The 26,596-nt window shown below is 38.5% G+C and overlaps 1 protein-coding gene across 1 annotated transcript in view; it reads left to right on the top strand.

Moving 5' to 3' along the window:
- LOC108791306 (glutamate receptor ionotropic, delta-2-like) overlaps window positions 1–26,596 on the top strand; it is a gene marked incomplete at its 3' end in the record, with an annotated part of 437,538 nt that overhangs the window by 385,858 nt on the left and 25,084 nt on the right. Inside the window, exon 3 of the mRNA XM_018561749.1 lies at window positions 18,935–19,219. Coding sequence (XP_018417251.1) covers window positions 18,935–19,219 — 285 coding nt within the window. The remainder of the gene's footprint in view (window positions 1–18,934; window positions 19,220–26,596) is intronic.

The raw sequence follows: 26,596 nt of genomic DNA, 5'->3' as shown, positions 1-26,596 counted from the left end.
CCCTTTTGCTGTACTAATTGCTGTTTATGTTCACATATAATGTACTATAATATAGCTATAAATGTAAAGAAAAAAGAGCAGGTGTTACTTTATTCCCACACAGTAATAAGGAACAGTTGGTTGTATAAAGACATCTGGATTTTGGACAGTTCCTGGCAAAGCTCATTAATCTCTTACATGCTTCTTAAGAAGAGTCATGACTAAAGTGAGAATCCACAGCCTTCTATTAGTAGCTAGTAGCATATTTATGGGGACAAATGATGGAAATAAAACATGGAACAATGGTTTAGGCCTCCATCAACTATTGCTTTGGGACATGCATTAAAATGTAAGCTTGATGGGAAAACAGAGCTCAGAATATAAATTGACTAGTGAAGATAATATGGTCTTTCTGTCTTTCTTTCTTTCTTTCTTTCTTTCTTTCTTTCTTTCTTTCTTTCTTTCTTCTTTCTTTCTTTTTTCCTTCATAAAATAATGTTTATACTGTAGGTAGCATTTTTTAATTAATGTTGCAAAAGCTCTTCTCTACTAGTTCCCATGGGACAGATCCCACTTCTTTCATCATCAGCTCAATATATGCATCTGATCCTAATGAAAGCTAGGAATGGCAGAAACATTAAACATTCTGTTAGGCCCTTGGAAAAAAAGCTAACTAATTAAAGTTAACTAAAAGTTAACTAGTTAACTAAAACATATTTCTGTTTAAAATATTTAGCCTTTGCAATCTACATTTGTTGTTCATTTTCCTTTGAAGAGCCAAAAGGAAACCTCTTAGAGCCCACTAACTTTATTATCAGTACAGCAATATCAGAGAGTAGACAAACTGTCTGCAAATATCTGTACTGTTAGTTAAATCTTTTTCTGTGAATGTATGCAGCCTCCTCAACATACTGTAAGCCCCAACTTTGAGCTCTAACATGGCCTTACCTTAAAGGATCACAATTGCTGGAGGTTTGGAGTATGGCATTGTATAATGAGATTAAGGGAGTGTGTCAAAGTTCTTGATGGGATTAATGGTTCAGCATGCACCTTGTGTATTGTGGATTAGGAAGATTGGTGTTAAAGTTAACATATTAATCTATTTATCCTTCTTGCATACAGCTGTTTCAGGTTTATTAGATCTCATATATTCGAGAAATTAAAACCATATATGTATTTATTTAAGACATTAAAACATATGTATTTACCAGGGAGGTGTGTGAATACCTGTTTCTATATTTAAAATATTTATAAGCTGTAGTTGTGGACCATTGTATACTAAAACAAATAAAAGACTACTTGTTTCTGCATCTGATGCAAGTAAATGGGCATACCTTCTATTTCAAGAAGGCAATAATATACTTTGAATTAATAATTTCAAACACCTTTAACAATATGCAGTAGCATGGAGAAAATTAGCTTGGTATATCTTTTACATTCTTCTAGTGTAAACCAGTTCTTCAACATGAAATCTGGATACTGCATAGCACATCCTAAAGGACTAGTTTTATGCCCTCATGAGTTTCTCAAGAGTCAATCTTTTGATTGACCTGTGCTCATGCCGGGAGGTCCCAAATGTTTCTGTTGCAAAATTCATGACTCATCGTCTTTGTATCTAGCAGAATCCATTTCTTTTCTTAACTTAAAGGAGACACGACACTATGGGGCCAATTATGTGACAATTAATAGTTATCTCTCCTTCATGAGGTTATGTCTTTCTTTTCCTGCTTGTTCATTTTCCCTTACCTTGTAGAGATATGTCACACAAAAACAAAGGTTGGTTTTGTGAATGTTTTTTTTTTAGAAACACTAAAATATACCAATATACCATAAAAAATACCATGCACAATCTATGACAATCTCCTGTGTCTTTGTTCAAAACCTTTGCTTTATTGATTCACAAATACCTAATAATTTTATAGATATTGTTTCAACATCTATAATTACCTTTAGATAAACTAGGACCTTCTCTAAAGTTTAGTGAAGTTCTAATATCATCACTAGGGATGTCTTATTTATTCTAGAAGCATGTTAACCAGTAAATGAAACCAGATGTGCCCTGTATGCCAGCAGTAATGCCCAATAGAACATTATGGACATTACCTATTTTGTTTATTTGTATTTCATGTGCATTTCTATGCAAGGCAAGAGTATGAGAATATACTTTTTCGGCTATATATTGAGAACAGTTGTTGACTAGTTAACTGTAAACTCAACCAAAACAGCTAAACAACTCAAATACATTTATGTTTTTGCTTACATGCCAAAGGGTTTACATTTTGGAAAGCCATTATGGCAGTACCAGACAAGATCACTCTGCTATATCCTGGTCACAGTAATGCTTATTTATTGTCCAATAATCAGACTGAAAGTGGAGAGGTAACATGGGAAGCTACACAGCTGAACCAAGAAAGTGAATTGTTGAACCAGGAAATAAGTGCCATCTGTCTAGCTGCTCAGTGTGCAGCATATTAAAGTTTGCCTGTCCAGGATTACAAATCATTTAGCATATAGAACAGTAAAATATTGTAACTGTGTATCTAGCTTTTTCCCCATAATTTCACTTTAAAGGGCATCTATCACTTGGTCCATGAAGGGCAAAAATGGCAAGTTTCCTTGAAAAGCTCATCCCAAATTAACTGATACTCTGCTTCAGTTCCCTTACTCTGGCAGAACCATGATTCTAAACCCTGTGTAGGCCCTGTGGGAGGGTAAATACCTGCTATCCATTTTTATGTGACAGTGTTCAGCCTGGTGATTGTTTGATCAGGCCCAAGTACTGCATCCTGGGTGGAAGAGGAGATCCCCCCCTCATTACCCAGACACACAGGAAATATACAAGGGCCCCAACAAAGGTCCAAAGTGCTAGAACATTTTAGGAAAGGTGCATATCAAGGGTGGAGGAAGTCAGACCTCCAGCATACCCTGCACCCTGAATAGGTGAATGGCAGATTTTCTTTAACCCTATTATGTTTAATGATATTTCCCATCCCTAGAACACATTGTTATTTTCTTGGAGCAGTCTGAGCACATTTTATATTGTTTCCTGCCTATTGAGAACCTATAGGGTTTGAACTGATGGCAAACTGAATATATGGCTCCAAACAGATGGCTCAATATGCTAAATAACATTAACTTTAGATTTATAATTTACCAAAAGGGGGTGCCTTCTAGTACATATTAAATAGTCACTCTCTAAATGTTGTATTTCTATATTGTATTAATAATTTCCGCATTCACAAAATACTTTTCTTTACATTTTCTTTGTAATATAATTATAAGTGGATGAATGAATAGATGTTGCACATTTATCATTTCAAATGTTGTAAGTTACGTGTTCAGTGTATTATGATCCAGATTTGTTATTAATAAATCAGCTGCCAATTCCTCTTTAAATGTTGTATTTGTTAAAAGGTATACTATAAAACAGGTTGAAATTAATATAACAATAGATTTATGGCTGCATAGCATTAAAATGTGATCTGTTGTGTTTCTGTAGTCAGCACATCACATGTTTGTGAGTCTAATTTGCTCTGGGTGTAACAATTTTTAATTGTTTATAAAAATCTGGTTCTCAATGGAACCCTATAGAATTAGTAATATATCTTTTTTGACCCCGGAAAAATGATTGTGCAACCCCACTGGAGGTCCTGACACACAGCTTGTTCACCTTTGCTCTAGAACACAGTAGTTTTCCAGAGAAAATGTTGGCAGCTATAAGTAACTCCCAGCAGTATTTTCAATTATTCTTTCTGTTCTTTTTTTTTGTTCTTTTTTTTCAGTTACTACAGAATTAGAATGTCATCCTTTTTTTACACCTAACACGTTTTTAAGCTTTTGTCCTACACAACAGTCTGTCAATTATAAAGACACATTTCTTTTAATATAGTGGACATGGCACAGCCAGTCTAACGGCAATGCAGATCAAACTTACTGTAAAGTAGATGAAAAAGCTACGTGCCTAAATGTAAGAAAATGCTTTGGTTCGACTGATAGAATCGTAGCAGGATTTTAATAAGGACCCTTGGGTATGTCCTGGACTTATTTCAAGCCCACACTTACAGCTTTCATTACACCTTAAGCCAGTGTATAAATGTACAACAAAGACTGGCTTCTTGACAAGCACAAGTTGAGATGGCCAGTAGCAATCAAATAGGTTGCTAGAAGCATTTAACTTTATAACAGTTTGCTCTAACCTCAGCATGAAGTTTAAAAGAGAAGTGAAAATTCTACTTTAAAAGAGCCAGCCACCAGTGGGCTTCTATAATAATCTAATTCTCCATTCTTTATTAATATTTATGTATATTGAAGCTAAAATAAAATTCCAGGCAATATTAAAAGGTAAACCACTCTCTTTAGTGCAGCACTAAAAAATCATATAATGTATGTTTAAATGAAACTCGCATAAACAAATTTCAAGTACAACCCACTATACACCAGAAATCAGAGTAAGAAATGGCGTGATGCTTAGACATGTTGAATAGGTTTTCTAGGTTTTTGGACATCCCGATGCTGTGGGGAAGTATAGGGACATCACTGTTTCATAGTCCAAGACACAGAAAGCTGTAGGGCTACAGGCTTTGAATAGCTGTGCCACCCTTTGGCCTGATGCTGCTAAATACCTGCCCATCCATGTACAATGCCTTTCAATTCTCCTCCTGGCAGCCTTAGCTTTACTTATTGAATGTAAATTATGATGTCATTGTGGGCAAAACTATTATCTTTCAGCTCAGAAACAAGGTACAGTGAACATTTCTAGGAAAGACTGCTGTAGAAAGGAAAAAGGAGGACTGGCTGAAAATATGTACAGCCTTGAGATCAGCTTTAAATTGCTCCTAATTAAAGCGACACTAAACTCATAAATTAAATAATAAAAATTACTTCTATTATATAAATAATACATTAGAGTGTACATGTGTTTTTCATTGTTCAGCTCTAAATGCTCCAAAATCCATTTTATGTTTTCTCCAGACACAACTGGATTAAAATAGTAAGACTTTATTTTAAAACATAAATAAATGTGGTTTTGGAGAATGTTCATTGCGTAGATGTGTAGAAGGAGAAAAAAAGCTGAGGGTTTTGTGTTGCTTTAAAATTAAGCTCATAAATATTGCAACAAACTTGTACATATACATTGAAATATAATTCTGCCATGATGTTTGCTTTTTTATTGTTCAGACCACTATATGGTTCACCAAGACAACTTCTTTCAACATTGTTTTACTTCTTTGACGTAGAGATCAACTTCAAACAGAATGTTGAAGACTAAGAAGCAAAACATAGTAAAAAGCTTAAAGACCAGCTATAAAACTTATAGAACTACTTGTATTCTACTGTGTAGAAAGGTTAAAACCTCTGTCAGCTCCTTATTGTTGAGTGTGAACCCATTGGGGAGATTTAACTAACTTACTGTGAAAGCATTGGGATAGAAAGTAAGTGAAAATGGGAACACAATGCTGTCACGATCAAGGTCATGCCCCACACATAGCTAAAGGAACAGGAATTAAAGGCAGATATCACATTCGATGGTGACACAGACTCCAATTAGAAAGCAGGCAATATTAATCAATAACATCCAAAATTAAACAATACAAATTGAAACATGAAAGCACACTAGTTGCTTTCATATTGTTTCTTAGATTACTCCTACACAATACCAGTGCTACAGAAATTGTGATGGATACAAAAAAATGATGGATTAGAAAATACACATTGACAGTATTCTCAGTCAACCAAAGTTTATTAGGTAGCAGAATTCAACACAGCTTACCGATACTTCCTTTTTTTGGCTATATAAAATAACATTAAATGACAATAAGAGACAATAATAAACATAATAGCACTTTTGGGGTTTGCCACATTTGTTCATGTACACAGATGTGCACTATGTGCCAGGACTATTGTCATTGGAGTGCTGACACAGTAAAGTAACCAAGGGAAAAATAGAACTTGTTTTGAGACATAATACGAGGCTCTATCGTGTAGTAAAGGTTCCATTACCCCCTTTGTTACTTTTGATTGATTGATTTTTTCTCTTTTACATTTTCAGAGTCTTAGGGGTTGATTTACTAACCTTATAAACACACCACGAACATGTATACACCTCTGTAGTGTGTTCCCTCCCAGCATGATCTATGGGTGGAATCTAGACACCTTTGTAGTGTGTACACACCCAGCAGGTGTGTTGTGCAAAGCCCTGCATGAATTGTAAGGTGATGTTGTGTAAATTAGCTCTATGTTGTGTTGCTTGCGTTGATGAATGCAGGAATGTAAATGCATGAGCTAACCATTTTTGTCTAAACTGTGAAGCAGCATTATATATGCATTATGTGCATGATTTTTCCATATATGGCATTAGTGGAAATATGCTTTTAGAGACTTTTTGGTTGATAAATACGTTTTGCTGTGTGAAAATCACACACACCTGGTGCGTGCGTGTTTAGGTTAGTAAATCACGCCCTTACTCTCAAAGGTAATTTATGTACATAACACTGTCTTAGATTCTAGTGACTAAGCAAATAAATAAATGACAAAAAAAGCTTTTACAATGGAAAGACAATAGAAACTTTTTTATATATACAAACAGTGCTTGCTTGTAAGTATTCTGCAATTTGTCATACCTTTTTTACTAGCATAATTATTATGTTTCACTTTCTAGAATTTAAAGAGAAGCCATTACTTTTATAATTGATTGCAGTGCTTCTCCCTACTCTGGCAATGATAACCTTCCACTGCAGTAATGCAACAAGCCGGGCCTGCTCATCTAATAGTTATCACTGGCCCTTCACCCCAATCTTATTCTCTCTTTATTTTTATGCTTGGTAGATCTGATCTTATAAAGATCGGTCATGTAACACATTGGTATTAAATCGTAACCTTATAACTGCAGGGCCTGGACTGTATTGCAATGCAAACCTTTTACATTTTTCATTTAAAACAAATTTTTTTCACCATCCTACTATTGTCTTCTACAAAGCTTGTAGCATTTAGTGGTCCACTTAAATGTAAACTGAACGGTATATGGAAGCCTGAAGGATATAAACTGAAATTGAACAGCTGACCAATATAGAAGGGCCACTCTGACATTGTGTTAACCTGACCCTCAAGTAGTAAAAATGTCTATTACAGCAGGGTGGAAGCCCTAATTAATGAGATATTGAGAACTTTCATCACATTTAATTAATATTTTAATTTTCACGTTCATGGCTCCTTCCTTTTGGAATTGTATTTTTCATATAATATCTGAGCTCTTGACAGTAGGCTTAAAGTGCCTCAAAATTAACATATTAACATAAATGTAAGTTTGTTTTTAAAGTAGATATATTATCAAAAATAAATAAAATTTTATGCATGCTCCTTCTTGCACTATAAGTTAGTATTTTTAGAATTAACTAGTTATTTTAAAGATAGATTAAATACCTGAGTATCCTGCCAGTGAGAGGTACTTTTTTGATATAGTGACAACACTAATTCTACTGCAATAAGATCACTGCAGCATTGTTACCCTGTTGGCCAGTAGAGCTGCTAGAGATACAAAGCTAAATGCTTATGTAGGTTGAGGAGCAGGGTTATCAGCATTGTCACCACCGATAAACCTCCTCTATACTACTTGTTAGCAGGAGGACACATCCAGCTGCACCCACAGACACTGTGATTGATAGTGTAGTACTGTCTGCATTGACTGTGGTAAAGAGTCAGCATGGCTGTGCAGGACACCCTGAGCCAGTAGGAAGTGACATAGGCAGCCTCTTGGATCCCGCCTCTCAGCTTGGGCTCTGGGAAGAGCTATTTAGCCCTTGTGATGATGTCATGGAGCAAAGAAGACAATTTATGAGCACCAGTGAAAGGTAAGTAAAAAAGGTGTCTTGGGCATGCATTGGGAAGGGAGGTTTTAGTTTAAACAATTACCAAAAAGGGACTATAAGTTCAAAGACTGCAGGATTATTATCCTGATCCATCCTTCCCAACTGACATGTCTTTGACTCAGAAGATCAAGTTGATTTTAGAATAAAAAGTATTATACTAATAATTAAAATGGACACACTTTGTATGATTCTGCACAATGTTTTTGCACTTTTTGGGTCAGGTGGTCATTTAAAGGATACCTTTTCTGAGGAACATGGAGACTACCTTTGATGACTTCTCATTCTGCAAATGAGGGTTTCTTGGCTGTCATGCTGACCTTCTAGCTTCTATCCCTAATATCACAGACACAAGATATTCTGTAGATAAGGACTTTTGACAAGGGGCGTATCCACCACAAGGCAAACAAGGCACCTTGCAGGAGGGCAGCAAAATGCCGCCCCAAATCGGTGTGCCGAGACGGGCCACACAGAATCAGGCAACTGCAGCTGCTTAATCAGGCAAATTAGGTGGTTGCTTGTTAGTTCTCACAGCCGCCTAATTTACATGTGAGAGCTGCCGAGGGGAGGAGGTGGGACTGGACGCGGGGTGGAGGAGGGGCCAAGGTGGGACCAGAGGCCGGGGCTGGGCCAGGGCCGAGTGGGATGTGACCCAGCCGGCGGAGCTGGTGGAGGCTCGCGGCTGCCTATACCCCAGCATCTGATGGCAGGATTACCCAGAGGCTGGTTGGGGGGGCTTCAGGTAAGTGGGGGAGCAAGGAAAGGGACCCTGCACAGCCCACTATAGATCCTGCACAGCCACCTGAGAGTTACAGGTGGGCTCTGCAGGGTCCCAGGTTGGCTATGCGGGGTATATGGTTGGCTGTGTGAGCTCTGTGGGGGGGCTATGTGGGTCTATGGTGGGCTATGCGGTGTCTATGGTGTGCTCTGCAAGGTCTCAGGTGGGCTATGCAGGGTCTATGGTGGGCTATGCAGGTCTGTGGTGTTTTTTTAAAATAAATGATCATGATTTACTAAGTAGTAAAGCATGTTTACTTCCAAAATTAATATTTATTTATTTATTACAGGTATTTATATAGTGCCGATAATTTATGCAGTGCTTATATCTACTTTGCAAAATACATTTTCAGTGATCTTAGTGAATGAGCTGAAGCAAAGTGAAAATTCACTTTGCAAAAACCCAATCATGTGCAAGATAGACTGATAGACTTCAGACATGTGAGAGCAAAAATCAATTTTTATGTTAACTTTGACATGTTTAGGTATTCTGGGAATTGTAAAGAATTTTCACTTTATTTTTTCTCAATTACTAAATGAAAATGTATTAAGAAAGTCAACACTCTATTATTGTATAATATCAGTGTCAATATGTCATGCAATTATTATATACTATATCATTAAGAAATTATGAAACCCCCTTAAAAATACATTAAATTTCTTTGTGTCACAGTGACCCATTGGATTATTTATTTCATTCTCTAATCCACACAAATAATATGACACTTGAATGGTGGTTACATAAAAATACTTTTTAAATATATATGTCCAGTAATGCCAGCATTTCACCTCAGTGAAGAAAACAGCATTTTAGATTTGGGCTTCATTGTTGCCTTACATTTTTAGACACATTTAAATAGAGAAATCATTTACTGGGAGGTATCCATAATAGCTAAAGAAAAACTTAACTTGGGGGTGGACTGGCTTGACAGGATCAAGCAAATGTAGGAGTTGTAGAAATGAGTATTAAAACCTTGTGTCCATTCAATGATGACACCTGCTCTAAATGCTGGAGTTTGTTGAATGTAGGTGTGTTTGGCCAGTTGCTCAAATGCAATGACTGTTAGCTTTGTGCCAAACTGAAATAAACATTATGATGAATGTCCACTTGTAAACTTTCTATTGCATGCCTGGAGGACGCCACCTGCCTGGAGGAGATGTGACACAGATGTATGAAAACGGGAAAAGCTGAAGCAGCTGCCAATAGCAAGCAGTTTCCTAGCTTCATTTAAAACTGATTATTTTTTTATGGCAAAAGCAAGTTTTGCTCTGGGTGTTGTAAATTAGCCTCACTGTGAATTGAATCTTCCTACATTAGCGTAAACAGCTTTCAATTATGTTATAAGGCAAAGGGTAATACTGATGTGCCAATCCAAAGCAACCAATCACATTTCTCCTATCAGCCCTTTAATGCAGTCAGAAAGATTATGGGGGTTATTCACTAAGCTGCCATAGGCAGCCGAGTGAATAACCGACCCGAAGTGAAGTGAGCCGAACGCTGTTCGGCTATTCACTTCAGGCTTGTATGGCTGATTTCAGACGTGCACCGACTAAAATCAGCCGTACATCGGCTTGCTGCAGCTGGGTTCGGGTTGGCCAAACATGCTCAGCATGTTCGGCCGACCCGAAGTGCAGAAGGAGTTCGACTCAGCTGATCCAATATCCAAGCTGCTGTTGGGCTTATTCTCATAGATGCCGAACAGCAGTGAGTGAATAGCCAAATGCTGCCGAGCGGCATTCGGATGGGCTATTCTGCTCGATACCTTCTGTGGTACAGAGCTGAATAGAAAAACAGTTTTAAAAAGTAGGAAGAAAAGAGAAAACAATTGGACGGAGCTAGCAGTGACATTACAATGAGAGCTTGTCAGAGTCGGGGGTAGTATCAAAGCCAGCTCTGCTGAGTTCTCATGGTACTGACAGATCAGCGTCATCTGGTTACCACGTAACCAGGAATGCTGAACTGTCAGTACCATGAGAGCTCAGCAGAGTCGGCTTTCATATCACCGCCGGCTCTGCTAAAGCTCTCATCGTAATGACAGATGTCAACAATCATTACACACTGAGAACCCGGCAGGGCCTCCATAATATCACAGCAGCTCTGGCCGGAGATGATGGCTGGCTCCGCCCAGCTGTAAGTAGCAGGCTGTCGGCCGGCCAATGGCAGGCTGTTCGGCTAGCTTCAAATTTCACCTGGGCTCAGTCGAGCCGAAGGACATGCCATCGGCTCGACTGAGGCCCTCTGCCAACTTCGGGAGCTGTACGGGCTATAGTGAATAGCCCTACAGCAGCCCTTCGGTTCTACTGAACTGAAGAGGTCCTGGGGCCGAAGCTAGCCGAAGGATCAGCCGAAGCTACAGCTAGATCCTTCAGCAGCTTTGTGAATAACCCCCTATGTATTACTACTGTCTGCTGTGGGTTTGCACTTTGCACATTGCCCCTTGCCTCATTGAGAAAGCCTTACAGTGTAGTTCAAATATCAACTAAAATATTGACTGGAAATTAAAAAAATTTAGTTTAAAAAATAAATATACATGGTGTCAGGATTATCTAATATAACAAATCAACCACTGGGTATACTGATAAGGTGACAATAGCAATATTTTAGTGTACTTTTATATTCATGACTTTAATTATATGTAGGAAAACATACCTTCTCAATGTTAAAAATGTTCACTAAATCAATGTAGAAAAGGTGAACTGTATAACGTGGTACTATGCAATCTAAATAAGAGGTATTAAAGGTAAAAAGTATCATATTATCCTGTAGCACAAAATTAACTAATTATATTTTAACTTTAGCATATAAACATGATAGAGTACCGAACAAATAAATTCACATTATTACCTGAATGTAATTTCCCTTCTTTTCCTTGGCATGTCCTCTGTGTTAACGACTTTAGAGAGTATTTACATTGACATTTCACTGAGATGCAAACTAGCATTATTAAGAAGAGCATTCACCATACACATTTCATAAAGATAATCCCCACATATTTATGGTAAAGCAAAACTCCAAAAAGTAATCCTCCAACAAAGATGGTAAAGTATTTGAATTGAATTTTTTGAAAAAAAAAATTATTACATAATACAAAGAATAAGCATATATCTTTGTTGAATGTTCTTTGTGTCATAATTGGTCATATAGAGTCTATAAGCATTATTTCCATGGGTCTTTAAAAGTGATATGACCATAGTTATATGACATTATATAACATTTTTAACCTTTGGTTTTTAAAATAAATCTGTCATGAGGAAAAGTCCCTTCTTAGGAAGAAGGGGTGAGCTTCAAGTTTTGGTTTGATCGAAATCCAACCTGTCTTTTTTTGGCAATTTGTCTGGTAATTTTGCTGCAGGAGTGGGACAGGTGAACATCACGTGGCTGGGGGTTGTTGTGATTGACGAGGATCTATTTCGCTGAATGATGTGATAGATGTTGGATTTATTTATTTTTTCAAATCAAGGTATCAAATTCAGTATCACAGCACAGCATGGGTGTTTTTATTTGATTTTTAACTTTTTTAACAATGAATTACACATCCCTTTTTGGGATAGGATGTAGGTATGAGTCCCTTGTCCCCATTAACATTCTGACTAAGTGGCTTTTCAATGGTGTGATTCCTGGTTTCAATTCCTGGTATGATTCAGGAGGGGGGCAAGCTCACTGCCTTCTCCATTCTAGGACACTCAGGTTGCATGCTTACAAAAGGGTCTGATATGAATATTTTTTTAAAGGAACAGTATGCATAACAAATTGGAACTTGGGGTTGCCCCTACAGTTCAAACCAAACCCTGGGCATATAGTCTGGGTGGGGAGGAAAGTGAAGGCTGTCAGTGTGTGCCACCCCTTAAACTAGATCAGACCACATGCACTCAACATTGGGAGAGTACTGGCTAAAAGAGGGTGGAAAATCTTCAGCCCATTCAAGGCACTGTGTCACTGTGTGTTGATGGGGACAAGGACTTCATCGCCACATTCCTTCCCCCAAATGGGATGGGGGGATTTAAAGGGGGTCCCCTAAAAATAAAATAAAAAGTAAATAAACAATGTGCTCTGATGTAAATCCACTGTCAATCATGTCATCTAGTGATGTAGATCCTTGTCAAACACTATGACCCACCCAGGGGCGGACTGACCATTCGGGCAGTCGGGCACGGACCGAGGGACCGCGGCCATCAGGGGGCCCATCACTGACTGTCCCCTCGCCGCTACCTCTCTGCCATCTGCACCCGGTCATTGTAATGTCACTGCACCTGATCCCTAGATCCACTGACAAATGCAGCCTCCCGTCTCCCATGCTGTCAGAGGCTGCAACAGAGCATGCTGGTTACTACTTAAACTGGCGCGCGCTGTGTGCAGCTTCTGAGAAGATACGCTATTAGCGTAGTGGGGAAGCTGGCTGCGTATTTTGCCTAGCTCCCGCTATGCTAATAGTGTATCTTCTCAGAAGCCGCACACAGCGTGCGCCAGTTTAAGTAGTAACCAGCATGCTCTGTTGCAGCTTCTGACAGCGTGGGAGACGGGAGGCTGCGTTTGTCGGTGGATCCAGGAATCTGTGACACAGTGGAGAAAATTGATAGGATCGAGAAAAATTATAGAACACTGACTTTGACACTGTCCGGCCCCTCCCACTAACCTCCCACAGCTCACAGCCCAGAAGCATGGACAGCCAGTTCCCCGGCAATTCATCTTAGTGAATTGGCCCACTATTTGAAAAATAATGTGGAGAAGAAATTTCTGTGACACAAGAATGTCTATGCAGGTGGGGCGTGTGGGAGGGACTTGTATATGGGCGGAGCACAAGGGGGCCCTATAATCTTGTACTGCCCGGGGGCCCCATGTGTTGTCAGTCCGCCCTTGGACCCACCACACAATGATGTTGACCCACCATCACGATAACATGGTATCTGATGATGCTGCCCCATCACAAATGGCAGTATGATGTAGTCCTTTAAAATTGACATGTTTTGTTTAAAAACAGCAGCCAGGGATACACCAGTTAGAGGCAGTAGCATTGCCACTACTAATTGATAGGTACCTGACTGGCCTCTGTTATTATGACCGCATTTAGTCATGAACATCACCCAGGATCCCTGGAAACTTTGGTGATATACGGTACCTGGGTGGAGATCCTTGGTGATGTTCCTGATCAAAACATTATAATTGCAAATAGAGGCAAGCCGAGGATTTATCCTTTATCGGCGTTAGTGCTACTGCCGCTAAATGACATATGCCTGGCTGCTATTTTTAAACAAAACATGTACATTTTAAAAATCTGCATCATATTGCTCCTTATGTAACATTAAGCTTTAAGGCATCCCCCAAGCATGTTATTTGAAAGTTTTATGTATTCGGATTTTTCAATGTTGCCCTTTAACCCACATTAAAAGACCTATCTCCACTGAATGGTATTTTTTTTAAATGTGTGCATTGGTATATGTCTGCCAAGGCAGTGCCCAGCTACCTTTTTTCATTAGCTTTCAAATTAGCCTTAAAAAGGACCAAAAAATGCAAGATTACTAAAGGAGTCTAGAATCTTTACACAATAAATTGTGTGAATATTCATGTCAATTATCCAGTTATGTGAAAAGTAAATTCCTGTTTACATAGTTTATGTGTACATGATTGGATAATTGAACTGAATATTCACTCAAATTATGGATTTGAAGATCCTAAGCTCCTTTAGTTAATCAGCCCAGTGTTTTTACTTATTCCTTTCATATGCCTCTCTCTCTCTATATATATATATATCGAAAAATGTTTGTACATTCTGTAAAAATAATTGCAACAGTGAAATGTCTTTCTTTTATTCACACTGTAACTGCTTTCTTATATACACCAAAAAAAGGGAAATACAACTCATAATGCAATATACATCATTGACCATACGTGGAATATTGATCATTGTTGTTAAATTATTGTTTGCTGTACAAGATGTAATCTGAAATGAATCATGCAAAAAATGTATCTTTTTTATCAGACTTTTTCCTGCAGATCTCATTAAAATACGTATAAGACACCTATTATTTTACAGGGTGCAAATTGCTGCCACTATTTAGATCTTCTCATACATGTCAAATTATTTCAGCACAAAGGAAGAGGGGAAATTGCTTTCCGATAATGAAAAAATGCTCACTTCCCTTTGCGATTTAGATATAGAATATTGTAACGGTTAGCAGTTTCTTTTTTATAGTCATGAAATATTGGCCTGGTACACATTTTAACAAATATTGAAGCAAAATATGTAAAATCATTGATGCAAACAGAAAAGAGATCTGTTGTCTATGAATGATACCTGACCAACATGTTTTTTTTCTAACATAGAAGCAAATGAAAAAGAGTGCAAACACTTTCACAATATTTAAATCAGGGCATTTTTAGCAAGAACATTTTCTTCTTGTTCCCCATGGTGCATTATGAAGCTTAAAATATCTGCATTTTAATCCAAAGGATAAATTCCTTTTTTCAAGCCAGCTATAGTGCTTTTTGCTGAATTATCCAAATATGTAAACAGCGAGATCACATGTATTATTTAAAATAGACCCTTTTTAAAGGTAATAGTATGCCAAGTGGCTCGCAACACAGAGCTTCATAAGAGTAAGAAATAATTCAAAATTTATATGTACAAGTTTTAAATACATTTTCTTCTCTTTTTCTTCATTTTGATGGTGCTCCATTATTGGACAATGATGTGACATACAGTATTTCCAGCAACCCATATTGCTCCTGTAGAAATCTGAAACATCACAGATCTAATATATTAGAAGAAGACCTATAGTGCATCTGTAGTAATGCTATAATTATAAAACCACCACTTTTATTGTACAGCAGGCACCTCCACGTGCAGCACATCTGTTTTAATCCACCAAAGAGCACCCTTGGATCCCTGAAAATTGAGACATTCTGATACTCAAATAGCGCCTATGGTTTTAAAATTTGCTCATACCTCCTGTCTACTGCAGGTTAATATGTATCTATTAATTATCAGCCAATAGAAGATTAAAGACATTGTAAATCAACAGCATACAAGGGTTATTAAAGGAATTTAAAAATATTGGGCTTTAAACAGAAGGTAGACCTAGCACAAAAAGTACAATGTACAACATTCAGACAGAATATGTCTATAATTAAGCATTGCAGCCTTACTAGTGACCTAATACTGTTAAGGATCACAAATGTGAAATAAGCTATATTTTAGCTCATAAGAATAGACTATGTGGAAATGTGATTCCATTGGCATGGAAATATCTGTGATTGGGCAGCCAACATGGGCTCACACTACACCACAAATTCCAGTCTTTTTTTGTGTATGAGAGTGGACACATTGCCAGTTACTTGTTATGGAGTGCATTCTTTATACCAACTATGGTCTCCAAGTCTGTCATCATGGTAGAATTTTGAACGGGCTGTTCAACTATGGGGCTCCACCAGGAGCTGTTGCCCCAGGTGGGTTGTGCAGTATAACCTCTCTATTTTATATCTTTACATCTTGATGTTATGCTGTTTTCGTTTTCACATATTTTTCTGTGACTTTGACAACTACGATTTAAGCTATAACAATAGAAATTACTCCCAAACCCTTATGTGACCCCATGAATGACCCGTTCAAATTGTCTCCTTTTTAAACACCAGGATTCTCCTTTCAGTCCGTATGGACATAGATGACCGTTACAAGTTTATTTCTGTATTATTTTTTACTTATGATTATAGACGGGTAAAGGGTCTCAGAAATGTCATTTAAGGCCCCACAGGTGCCATTATGCTATATTGAAGTATATGTAACATTCAAAGTATACCTTGTTGAAAAACGATATGGCCGGCTGATTGCTTGATATCCGGCAACCAATTAGCCTCACTAATCGGCTATTTATTACATCCATACAAGACTCAGAGCACACACCCCGCTGAAGAAGCCCCTGAGTGGGGAGGAAACGCGTCAGGGTTATGTGTGCCAACAACTTCCCTGGACACTCATTAAAGCTCATCCCGCACATCAGCCGCGGCAATAGCACTGTTCAGCCTGGGCTTTGATGGTGCGGAGACGGAGCTCAGTCGGCCGGGATTTGGTCAGAGTCCAGCCTGCATCGGAATCCCCAACTTATCCAGCAGAGTCTGAGTTAAACGACCGGAAGACAGCTTGCTGTATTTTGCACAATCATCGTACTGGGAACCTTCTACAGTTGAGACCCCTGCATATACCTTTTTGCTTTGTTTACTGTGCGGCCGCACACATCTACACGGAAATGCTTTTGGGTTAGCTCTCAAATTTGAAATTCGAGCCCGAGGGCTAGTAAGAGCCCCAAGCAGGGGAAAAGGGAAGGGCGCTTGCATATTTAGCCCTGCCTATCTATCCCCACCTCCGGATCCCAACTACAATTACCCATTGAAGCAAACATATCATTCAGCATTGTGGAACTCGAGCAGGACTGTCTCTCCCTGAGCTCCCTGAGCAACATGAGTTGTGAGTAACCTGGGATACATTGTATCCGTACATGAGATAATTATATATATAGTAGGTGGCAACTTTTTATTACCACATTAGCTGGAGTGCAGACCACCCATGATTCCTATATTACTGTGTACCCTAGGGAAGTTTTTTAACTGTTTTTAAATGTCTTGTTGTGGATGTATTGTTTAAGTTTTTCTATGATTAAATATTCAAATTGTTAAATTACGTATTTTCTACCTGTTTACTGAACCAGCTCCGAGTAAGGGATTTCTATTATCTTGGGGACACTTCATATTTTGAATAGCGTTGTTGAAACCCTGGAGACTGGTATACTACATTATATTATATGGTTCAGCGTAACTCCATCCTGTTCCCCTATTTGCTGCATATGGTCTCTAAGGCACTGTATCCAATCCCAATATGGCCTTAAATGTAAGGACTGCTGAATATTTAATATGCTAGGCAAGCCCAATAGCAGAAGAGATGCTTCAAAGTACAGCAATACAGATCCACCAATTTAACTATACTGTAGGTAGATCAGCAGAAGATTATTATGGGTCAAATGAATGAGTTTCTGCCCTATGAATATAATCACTGCTTTATTGTGCTGCTTTATTATATAACCACACATCTGCCACTTAATATACTTGATTTGATTTGATTCTTAGCAATCATATTTAGGGTATAACAAAGAAAGTGGACCTATTCTGCAGCCCCCCTCTCTCAACCTGCTCCCAACTTACCTGACTTGTGGAGTGCTTCTCCCTGCATGCTTCTGTGTATTTTTTAATTGAGTGTGTGTGTATTTATCTTGCTCTAACACTTCCCATATCCCTGTAGATTCTGCGAAAGAAGAAACTCATCCAGGAGTTTCTTGAATGTATCACTCTCACAGTAAATTACCCCTTGCAAATTCTAAGATTGAATTCCTTCTCCTCTAACCTCTTGTTGTGCCCAAGGGGTCTCAATAAAGTTTTGGGATTAAACAGCTTGTTCCTAATATTGGGGTCCCCATTGATGATTTTGAACACTGCAATAAGGTCCCCTATTAATCGCCTCTTTTCTAAGGTGAATAAGTTTCAATGTTGAATGCAGTCTTCATAACTCAGGCCTTCAATTCCTTTAATTAATTTTTTAGCCCTTTTCTGAACTCTCTCCAGTTTCAGGTTGTCCCACCTGAGAGTTGGCGACCAGAACTGTACCGCATACTTAAGATGGGGTCGAACCAAGATTTATGAAGTGGAAGTATTACTCTTTGATCCCTTGCTACAATTCCTCTTTTAATACACACCAGTATCTTGTTAGCTTTACTGGCTGCTGCTTGGCATTGTTTACTATTGCCAAATCTGTGATCTATGAGCACCCCCAGGTCTTTTTCTATGTCTGACTTCCTAGGCTTGAAGGCAAAACATTAATAAATGCACATATTTTTTGCAGTAGGGGTTCATTCATTAATTTGTTGCAAAAAGTTAAATACATCTTTAAACTTTTGTGTATATTTGAAATTGTTCACAATGTGAGTACATAATTATCCCTGTATGATATGTGTACAATTAATAGTTTCTTTTTGTATACATATGCAATGTATCTATTGCTATAGTATAAGCAAAAAACAAACGCAACAAAACGAAAAACAGTAATTCTTTTTTGGGCATGTATATTGAATATCATTTGCATAATATTGTATTCTAGTAGTACAAAAAAAAAATATATAAAACAGTCTGCAACTTTTGCCCTCCAGCTTATGCAGCAATATTTGCAGACAGCATATGTTATTGTATTTAGCATATACGTATCAGCCATTTTAAGTAAAAGTAACACTGTACACATATATCACTGTCATCTCAAATATGATTTTGTTTCTTTCAGCCTGTGATCTTATGAACCAAGGCATATTGGCCCTCGTCAGCTCTATCGGATGTGCCTCAGCCGGGTCCTTGCAGTCTCTTGCAGATGCAATGCATATCCCTCATCTCTTCACACAGCGATCCACTGCCAGAACACCAAGAAGTAGTTGTGGGCTCAATAGGAGTAAAAGGATTGATGACTATACCTTGTCTGTTCGCCCCCAAGTCTATCTGAATGATGTTATCCTAAGAGTCGTCACCGAATATGGCTGGCAGAAATTCATCATTTTTTATGACAACAACTATGGTAATTTTACTCTCACATTTCTGCATAAAATACAGAAGGCTGACACTTTTCCATGTCCATTAATGTTTTAAGATTAGGTGTTAAAAAAGTATTCTTGAAATGCCAAACATTTGCATGATATATTTTCATCATAAAGAGATGATAATGCATAAAAATGGGTATTTGAAAATTTAAACAACCTGCTAAAAATCAAACTTCATCCTGTCTAGTTAGTAGAATAAGACAATTTTCTTTCTGTAAAATATAGATAAATATCACATAAGTAAAAGGATCATCACTGATAATTGAATGAATACATTTGCATGGATTACTTACTAAATGATAGTCTCCATATTAAGATATGTAAATAATAGCTGTCACTCACTGATATTGTTGCACACATGTCTAATCACATACTGCTTGTTCCTGTTGTCACAAACTATTGTAATAGAAAACAAAAGATGGGTGTGAATCGGAAAAAGATTGGCATAATGATCTATTTCTTTCCTTCAGATGAGGGCTTGTACTTATATAAGAATATGTAGACATTATTCTTAACGTATACTGTATGTATAGTCAAAACCTTTTTTAGCATTGAATAAAGTAGGGAGAGCTAAGAGTTGAGTATATTTAAGAAAATGTCTCTCCACTTCCTATCTCAAATACACCACAGTTAGAGAAAATCTCCCAAAGTGAAAGCAATTCCAGCAGTGACAGCTAGCTCCGCCCAACAGTTTTCTATTGCCCAGTGGTTCTGCTGCAGTCACAAAAAAAAGGAAAAAAGACTCTCCTGGGCACTCTGGGAGCCTCCCGGCTGCCCAGCAGAGAAACACTGCTTTTTTTTTTTTCATTATTCTGACACCATGCATTGGAAAGCATTGCTAGATTCCTAATGGCTATTTCAATTTGCAATAGCCAATAGTAAACTAGCATTGTACCTGCACTCTGCTGATGGACCTGATGGAGAACTGCAGCAGAGGGCGGGTACAATGCTAATTTACTATTGGCTATTGCAAATTTAAATAGCCAATAGGAATCTAGCAATGCATTCCAATGGGCAAAAACATTTTTGTTTGTTTTTTCTATTCTGACACGACTCCGTGTCAGAATAAAAAAAATAGAAACAGCAGTGTTTCTCTCCTTGGCGGCCGGGAGCGGAAGACTCCCGGAGCGCCAGGGAGAGGTTGCTGTTTGGAGATCAGTGTCCCTGGTTAGCAGGTAACCAGGGACGCTGACCTCTCTGCAAGTGGCCGGAGCCAGCCGTAAGAACACGGCTGGCTCCGCCCAGCTGTCAGAAGCAGGCTGTCGGCCGGCCAATGGCCTGCCGCTCGGCCAGCTTCGGCTTTTAGCGCGGCTCAGCCGAGCCGATGCATATGCGTTCGGCTCGACTGAGCCGCTCGGCCTCGTTCGGGAGCTGCACGGGCTATAGTGAATAGCCCGTACAGCACCCCTTTGGTTCTACTGAACCGAAGGGGTCCTGGGGCCGAAGCTAGCCGAAGGATTGGCCAAAGCTACGGCTAGATCCTTCAGCAGCTTCGTGAATAGACCCCTTAGACTCAATTTTTCTCCAAGCCACAATTAAGCCACACACCCAGGTTCTAAGCCCCACTCTGTCTATCCATCTGAAAAAGCAGGTATGTCAGTTGGCAGTAGAGGCTTTGATATTTGAACTTTAAATAAAATACTTTTGTAATGCATATACTGTAGGGGGTTGGGCAATATAGAAGTACCTTTGGGTCATCACCTGTTGGACAATATTGTTGGGACTGTTATATCATATCTAGTATACATATATTTTATACTAATGATAAAGTGTCACTGATCCATACAGGATATACAGAATTGAAGAATATATCTTAGATGACTGGGGTACTTGGTGCAGAGTAGATGTAATGCATTTTGCAGAGAAGGTCTGCTTTCTCAGGCCCAGATGTGTACTTTCTAAATTCTACAGAGAGATACACAGTATATGCAAATCCTTAGGGCAATACATATTGATATCACCATCTATGGTGTAACAAACCAACTATATTTACATACTGTAAACAGAAAAAACAGGGTCGTACTGACTCCCTAATGTAGACAGTCCAAGGGTTAACCATAGATCGGGACAAACCAAATTCAATGAAAAAATAGAACACTTTTATTCTGATAGATAATAATAGGTGAACACAGCCAACATCTTACTGTCAACTAATTAAAACCAATGACACAACAAAACTGACTGTTATGGGATAACATTCGGTAGTATATATTGACCCTCTGTATTCTGGGCAGCTGAGTGTCAGGACCATAGAAAACAGCTTCCAGTTTGGGAACATATACACTCCAGGTAAAGCAACAAAAGGATTTATCCAATATTTACTGTGTATCACATTGATTTGAAAATATATAGTATATCCCACAAGTCGCCACTTTGTTTCATTTAAATAAGCCTTTAGTCGGCGGTAAAAGGATATATAGTAGCTTCTTTAAAGGATCATGTTCTCATAAGGTGATGATTTACTATCTGATTTACTATCTGTGGATAACAACTTGTTAGATAATTTCCAGGCAAACAGAGAACTCTTTTCCTGTGTGGTATCCTGGATCATAGAGTATGTTACTTCAAAAAGGGGATTTTGTAAACTATACAATTTCTTTCAGTATAAATGTCTTATGGTGGTCGGTTGTGTTAGTGAGCGATGATAGGTGAGTCTTCCCCTTAATGATAAGTGTAAGGGGGCGTTTTTCTGAGTGGACAGTTAAGAAATCCACTACTAAAGAAATCGTCAGTCCTACTCACATATCCCACTCATCGATTCACAGGTGTCCGTTTTGAGTCGTTTCCGATAGTTGCATGGTTTAGGCTTTGAAAAAGGATCCAAAATCTCCCCCCGATTGAAGATCTGTATAGAAAATCCACAGGATAGCTTGAGTGCCAATAGCATTCAAATTAGAGATCTCTAAAGGCAATCCTTGATGCGGCTGGAGGGCCCCAAAAAGGCGCTGTAGGTCAGGACACTAATACAAAGTGTTTGAGGTTTTCCGGGTCATCCACCTAATTAGGTATGCAGCGTCAGCTTAGATCTTCTGTCAGATATATCTTAGATGACTGGGGGTACTTGGTGCCGAGCAGATGTAATGCATTTTGCAGACAAGGTCTGCTTTCTCAGACCCAGATGTGTACTTTCTAAATTCTACAGGGAGATACAAAGTATATACAAATCCTTAGGGCAATACATATTGACATCACCATATATGGTGTAACAAACAAACTGTATTTACATACTGCACTAAGTATACACCAACAACAGCGTATCAAAAAAACGTATGTGAATCTTACGTATCAAAATATGTGACGCTTACTGACCCATATGCTATCACAGCTCTGCATGCCACGTGCACAATGACCTCTACCTCACTAATATGATATGTGCCTTTAAAGTACTACATTGTACTGCTACTTGAGATCTATGGGCCCTTTGGCTTTACATGAACAGTAGAACAATGTCACCAGCACACCATGAGTTGAAAAAGCAAAATATTTTATTGCTAGTAGCTGTATCTCATTGGCAAGCGCTTTCGGGGCCTCGCAGGGTCCCCTTCATCAGGCTTAGAGGACCCTGCGAGGCCCCGAAAGCGCTTGCCAATGAGATACAGCTACTGGCAATAAAATATTTGGCTTTTTCAACTCATGGTGTGCTGGTGACATTTTTCTACTGTTCATGTGTGGCGGTGCCATCCGCAGTCATTTCGAGCACCCATCTTCATCAACTGGGAATCCCGGTAAGGAGTGCGGTATGGTTCCTGTTTCCGCTTTGGCTTTACATGACTTGCTTTTGATACCCTTATGCAAATATTGGGCCCATGGCCATGTTTTCTTCTTTTTATGTCAACTTTTGACACATTCCATTGTATGGGTCTTAAAACTGTTGTTTCCATCACCTGTATTGTGTATTAAATAAAAAACTATGGTTAAAAAAAAAAACTTATATAAATGTGCCGATCTAAACAATAAATAAGGACAAAAAAGGCATGTAAACCATGCGTTTCACATACCAAATCTAATATAGATGTGCCGAACTGAACCAATAATTCATGTGAACACAAAAACGTGCAAGCAAAATATGCATATATGTGGCTCCTGGCAACAAAATCATGCATACAACACCAAGATCATAAATAATATGTGCTGGAACATATAAAAAGTCTGTGAGTTGTGATCATCTATCACTCAGCAACGTCCACATGTGTATCTGTATGTGAAATTCTGATATAAAAGTTCCAAATGTGATAAGTCAATAAACAAGTGACGATATCCCTTCCACCTCACACCCCGTGATTAGAACCACACAGAGGGGGTGCTTTCCTGATCATTAAGACCCACTGAATAGGTCTCACCGCACAGTTCCCTTCTTAACTGGGGAGGGGGTCCCTTACTCAGGTTTCTTCTAATCCGGATCCTTTCCAGCAAGGATTTGTTATCACAGGATTCCCGGTACCTAGAGAGATATAAGCAAACAAACACCACACACTGCAATAGCAAAGAGAATGTCAGTTTATTTAATTAAGTTTAAATAAGACAGGTTCCCTTTTATATTCCCTAAAGATGAGATGAGATGAGATACGGGTTTGAGTATAACATGAGTTGGCTCTGGGTTGAACGTGAGTCAAACCCGACTTAAACCGAACCCAGGCTGGTCTACTCATTTGTTATTGTACTTGAATTAGCAGTAGTAGACAGGTGATAAGAAATCTGTGCCATTGGAAGCATGGCAGCATTTTAGAAAATATAATAACACATTAAAGGAGAAGGAACTTGCTTTGATCATAAATTATTATCTATACTTTCTTTATTTCTTGCACAAAGAACATCATACAACCTATACATCATCTAGTTGTAATTACATGAATTACCTCATGCAGCAAGAACCACACAATGTGACTATTCAGGCGTTGACATTGTACATGCATTTAAAAATTGTTCACATCATTCATCAACAATAATTTCTATAGAGCCTGATATGCCAGAAATGTTATCCCATTTCATACTTTACTTATGGATCACATCATGAATCATCATATGTCTGCATATAGAATACCTTACACTCAACCTTTAAAAATATAGGTGTTTTAGTTGAACTTGCCTTCCCAGTAAGAAAACAACAATCGGTTACTTTTTTAACTTGTTTTTAAACCAAAATTTCTCCACATAAGCTATAAAGTAATTGCGACTCCTGCATGATAATACAATATTTTTAAACAGGAAAATTACTTCATTTTGCATCATTTAACTTTGCAGAAAAATTAATCATCAATGTCAAAGCTGCCAAGTATTCCTGAAGCAAATGACAGTGATATGTGGGGATGAGATGGGTCAACAACAAAGGTCTAGAGCAGTAATTAGACAGGTTAAGCAGCTTGCAACAGAACTGGCTCATCTCTGTCTTCTTTTTCTAGATTACTAGTTGCATTAAAATTACATTATACCTCTGTCTTTCAGCTCAACAACAAAATCATAATTTTATAACTAATGATAACTAAACAATGTTCATTTGCACATTTAAGCCATGGATGGATTTCAGCACAAGCAAAATCACTCAAGCATTCTTGAAGTACATCTATGAAATACATAGTTGTTTTGCCTTCCAAATAATTTTATGTTTTTGTTCATCCGGTCTTTTTTTTACACAGTTCCAACACAGCCAGGTGGATGATACCACTTTGAGTTAAGGAATACCTTTTGACTGAAGAGTGAAAGAGTAGCAGCAGACTGATTAGATCATCCTTCTACTCACTATGCTTTCTCCTCTTTTCAGTATTTTGTCAACACATTTTGCATGCAGCATACCTCCCATTCCTGCCCTCCCTCCGCTAGTCTGAGTTCTGCTATATAGAGGATTGCAAGATGTTGATGCCCAGTCAAATTTAGGTACATTATTGGTTTTAAAAAATATACATTTAGTGATTTATTACCTAATACTTAGCTGCATTTTTATGTAATTTATATCATTAATTTTAGCATTAAAGAGCTGATAGCTATCCATATTAAATTAAATAATATTTTATTTTTTTCCTCATGCAACATATAAAACATGTCATTTATTTAGATCAAAGTAATGAGCTCATAATGCTGTGTGAAGTGTGAACTGGGAGTGGGGTACCTCCTGTCTCTTTAGCCCCTGAATGTCAAACCTAAATCGCAACACCAGTGAGCATGAACATAACATTATACGGTCAAAATCCAAAAAACGTCTGAGGGATATTGCGGACTACAATCTTAATAGAGTTTCCTGTTGGAAAAAGACTTCCCGCTACCAATCCACACATAAACCATGTCCAGTCACACTTCTTACCTTACATACAGTACCCACCAAGAGGGTGGCCATTTTGGAGTGGGATGAGTCTAATCTCGTATACAGTCCCAGATCCATCCTGAATCCGGGTGTTGACAAAGCCACATTGGCAACACAGGCGATCTCCTCACCCAGTCCTTCCCCTTCACCCACTCCTACCCCTATCAACACAGCCGAAACCATCACCACTCACTCACAACCTGCACCCAGCCAGAACATCTCAGAAACCCCCATGGATAGGACCACAAAATCCCAAATTGAGACTCTCCCTACTCCCAATATGATGTCAACGCCTTTTTTAGCGCAGGGATCCTCACACCCCCCAAAAATAAAAAAACTAGAAGAGGAATCGGAGGAGGCAAATATAGCAAACATGGCAAGAAAAGAACACACAGTGGCAACTCCACAATAAAAATATTTAATCTTTCTAAATATAATTTGGCTTTGAGTGAAACTTCAGTACTAATAAAAGGTCTAAACTTCGCTCCCGATGCCAAACCCGACCCATTCACTTTATTTAAGGACCTCAACAAATTTATAAGGTTACTTACACTTCGGAGACATTTTTCTTCTGCTGCACCCACCATCACCCCCTACGATGTTGCCGGGTCCAGCAACTCTTTAGAACTAGAGGGCATGTCAGATATTTTTGACAAACATGATGGGAACATTTTAAATACCCTATATGAATTGGTGGACCTCAATTCCACACCAGAGGTATACTTGGAAACCTTAGTTAACCCTGCCATTGTCCACACCACCCTCAGACCAAAATCAACTTTTTTTCCAGTTCACGCTAAAGGTTCCTTCATAGATACCTTCTATCATGTTGTGTATGCGGACCTTTTACAGGTGTGCAGCAATGCCAAGCACCACTCTGATCTCACTCCCCAAGAAAACAGAGCACTTAAGGATCTCATGTCCAATAGCCATATCGTTATTAAACAAGCCGACAAGGGAGGTGGGATTGTTATTCAGGACCGTCCCACATACATTAAAGAAGCGCTCAGATTACTTTCTGATACCATCATTTACACATGTCTCCCAGCCGACCCCTTAC

This window comes from Nanorana parkeri, unplaced genomic scaffold, assembly GCF_000935625.1.
Source record: "Nanorana parkeri isolate BGI_ZX_2015 unplaced genomic scaffold, ASM93562v1 scaffold542, whole genome shotgun sequence".
Lineage (NCBI taxonomy): Eukaryota > Metazoa > Chordata > Amphibia > Anura > Dicroglossidae > Nanorana > Nanorana parkeri.
Note: the sequence above shows the minus strand (reverse complement) of the source record. Positions and strands in the feature narration are given on the sequence as shown.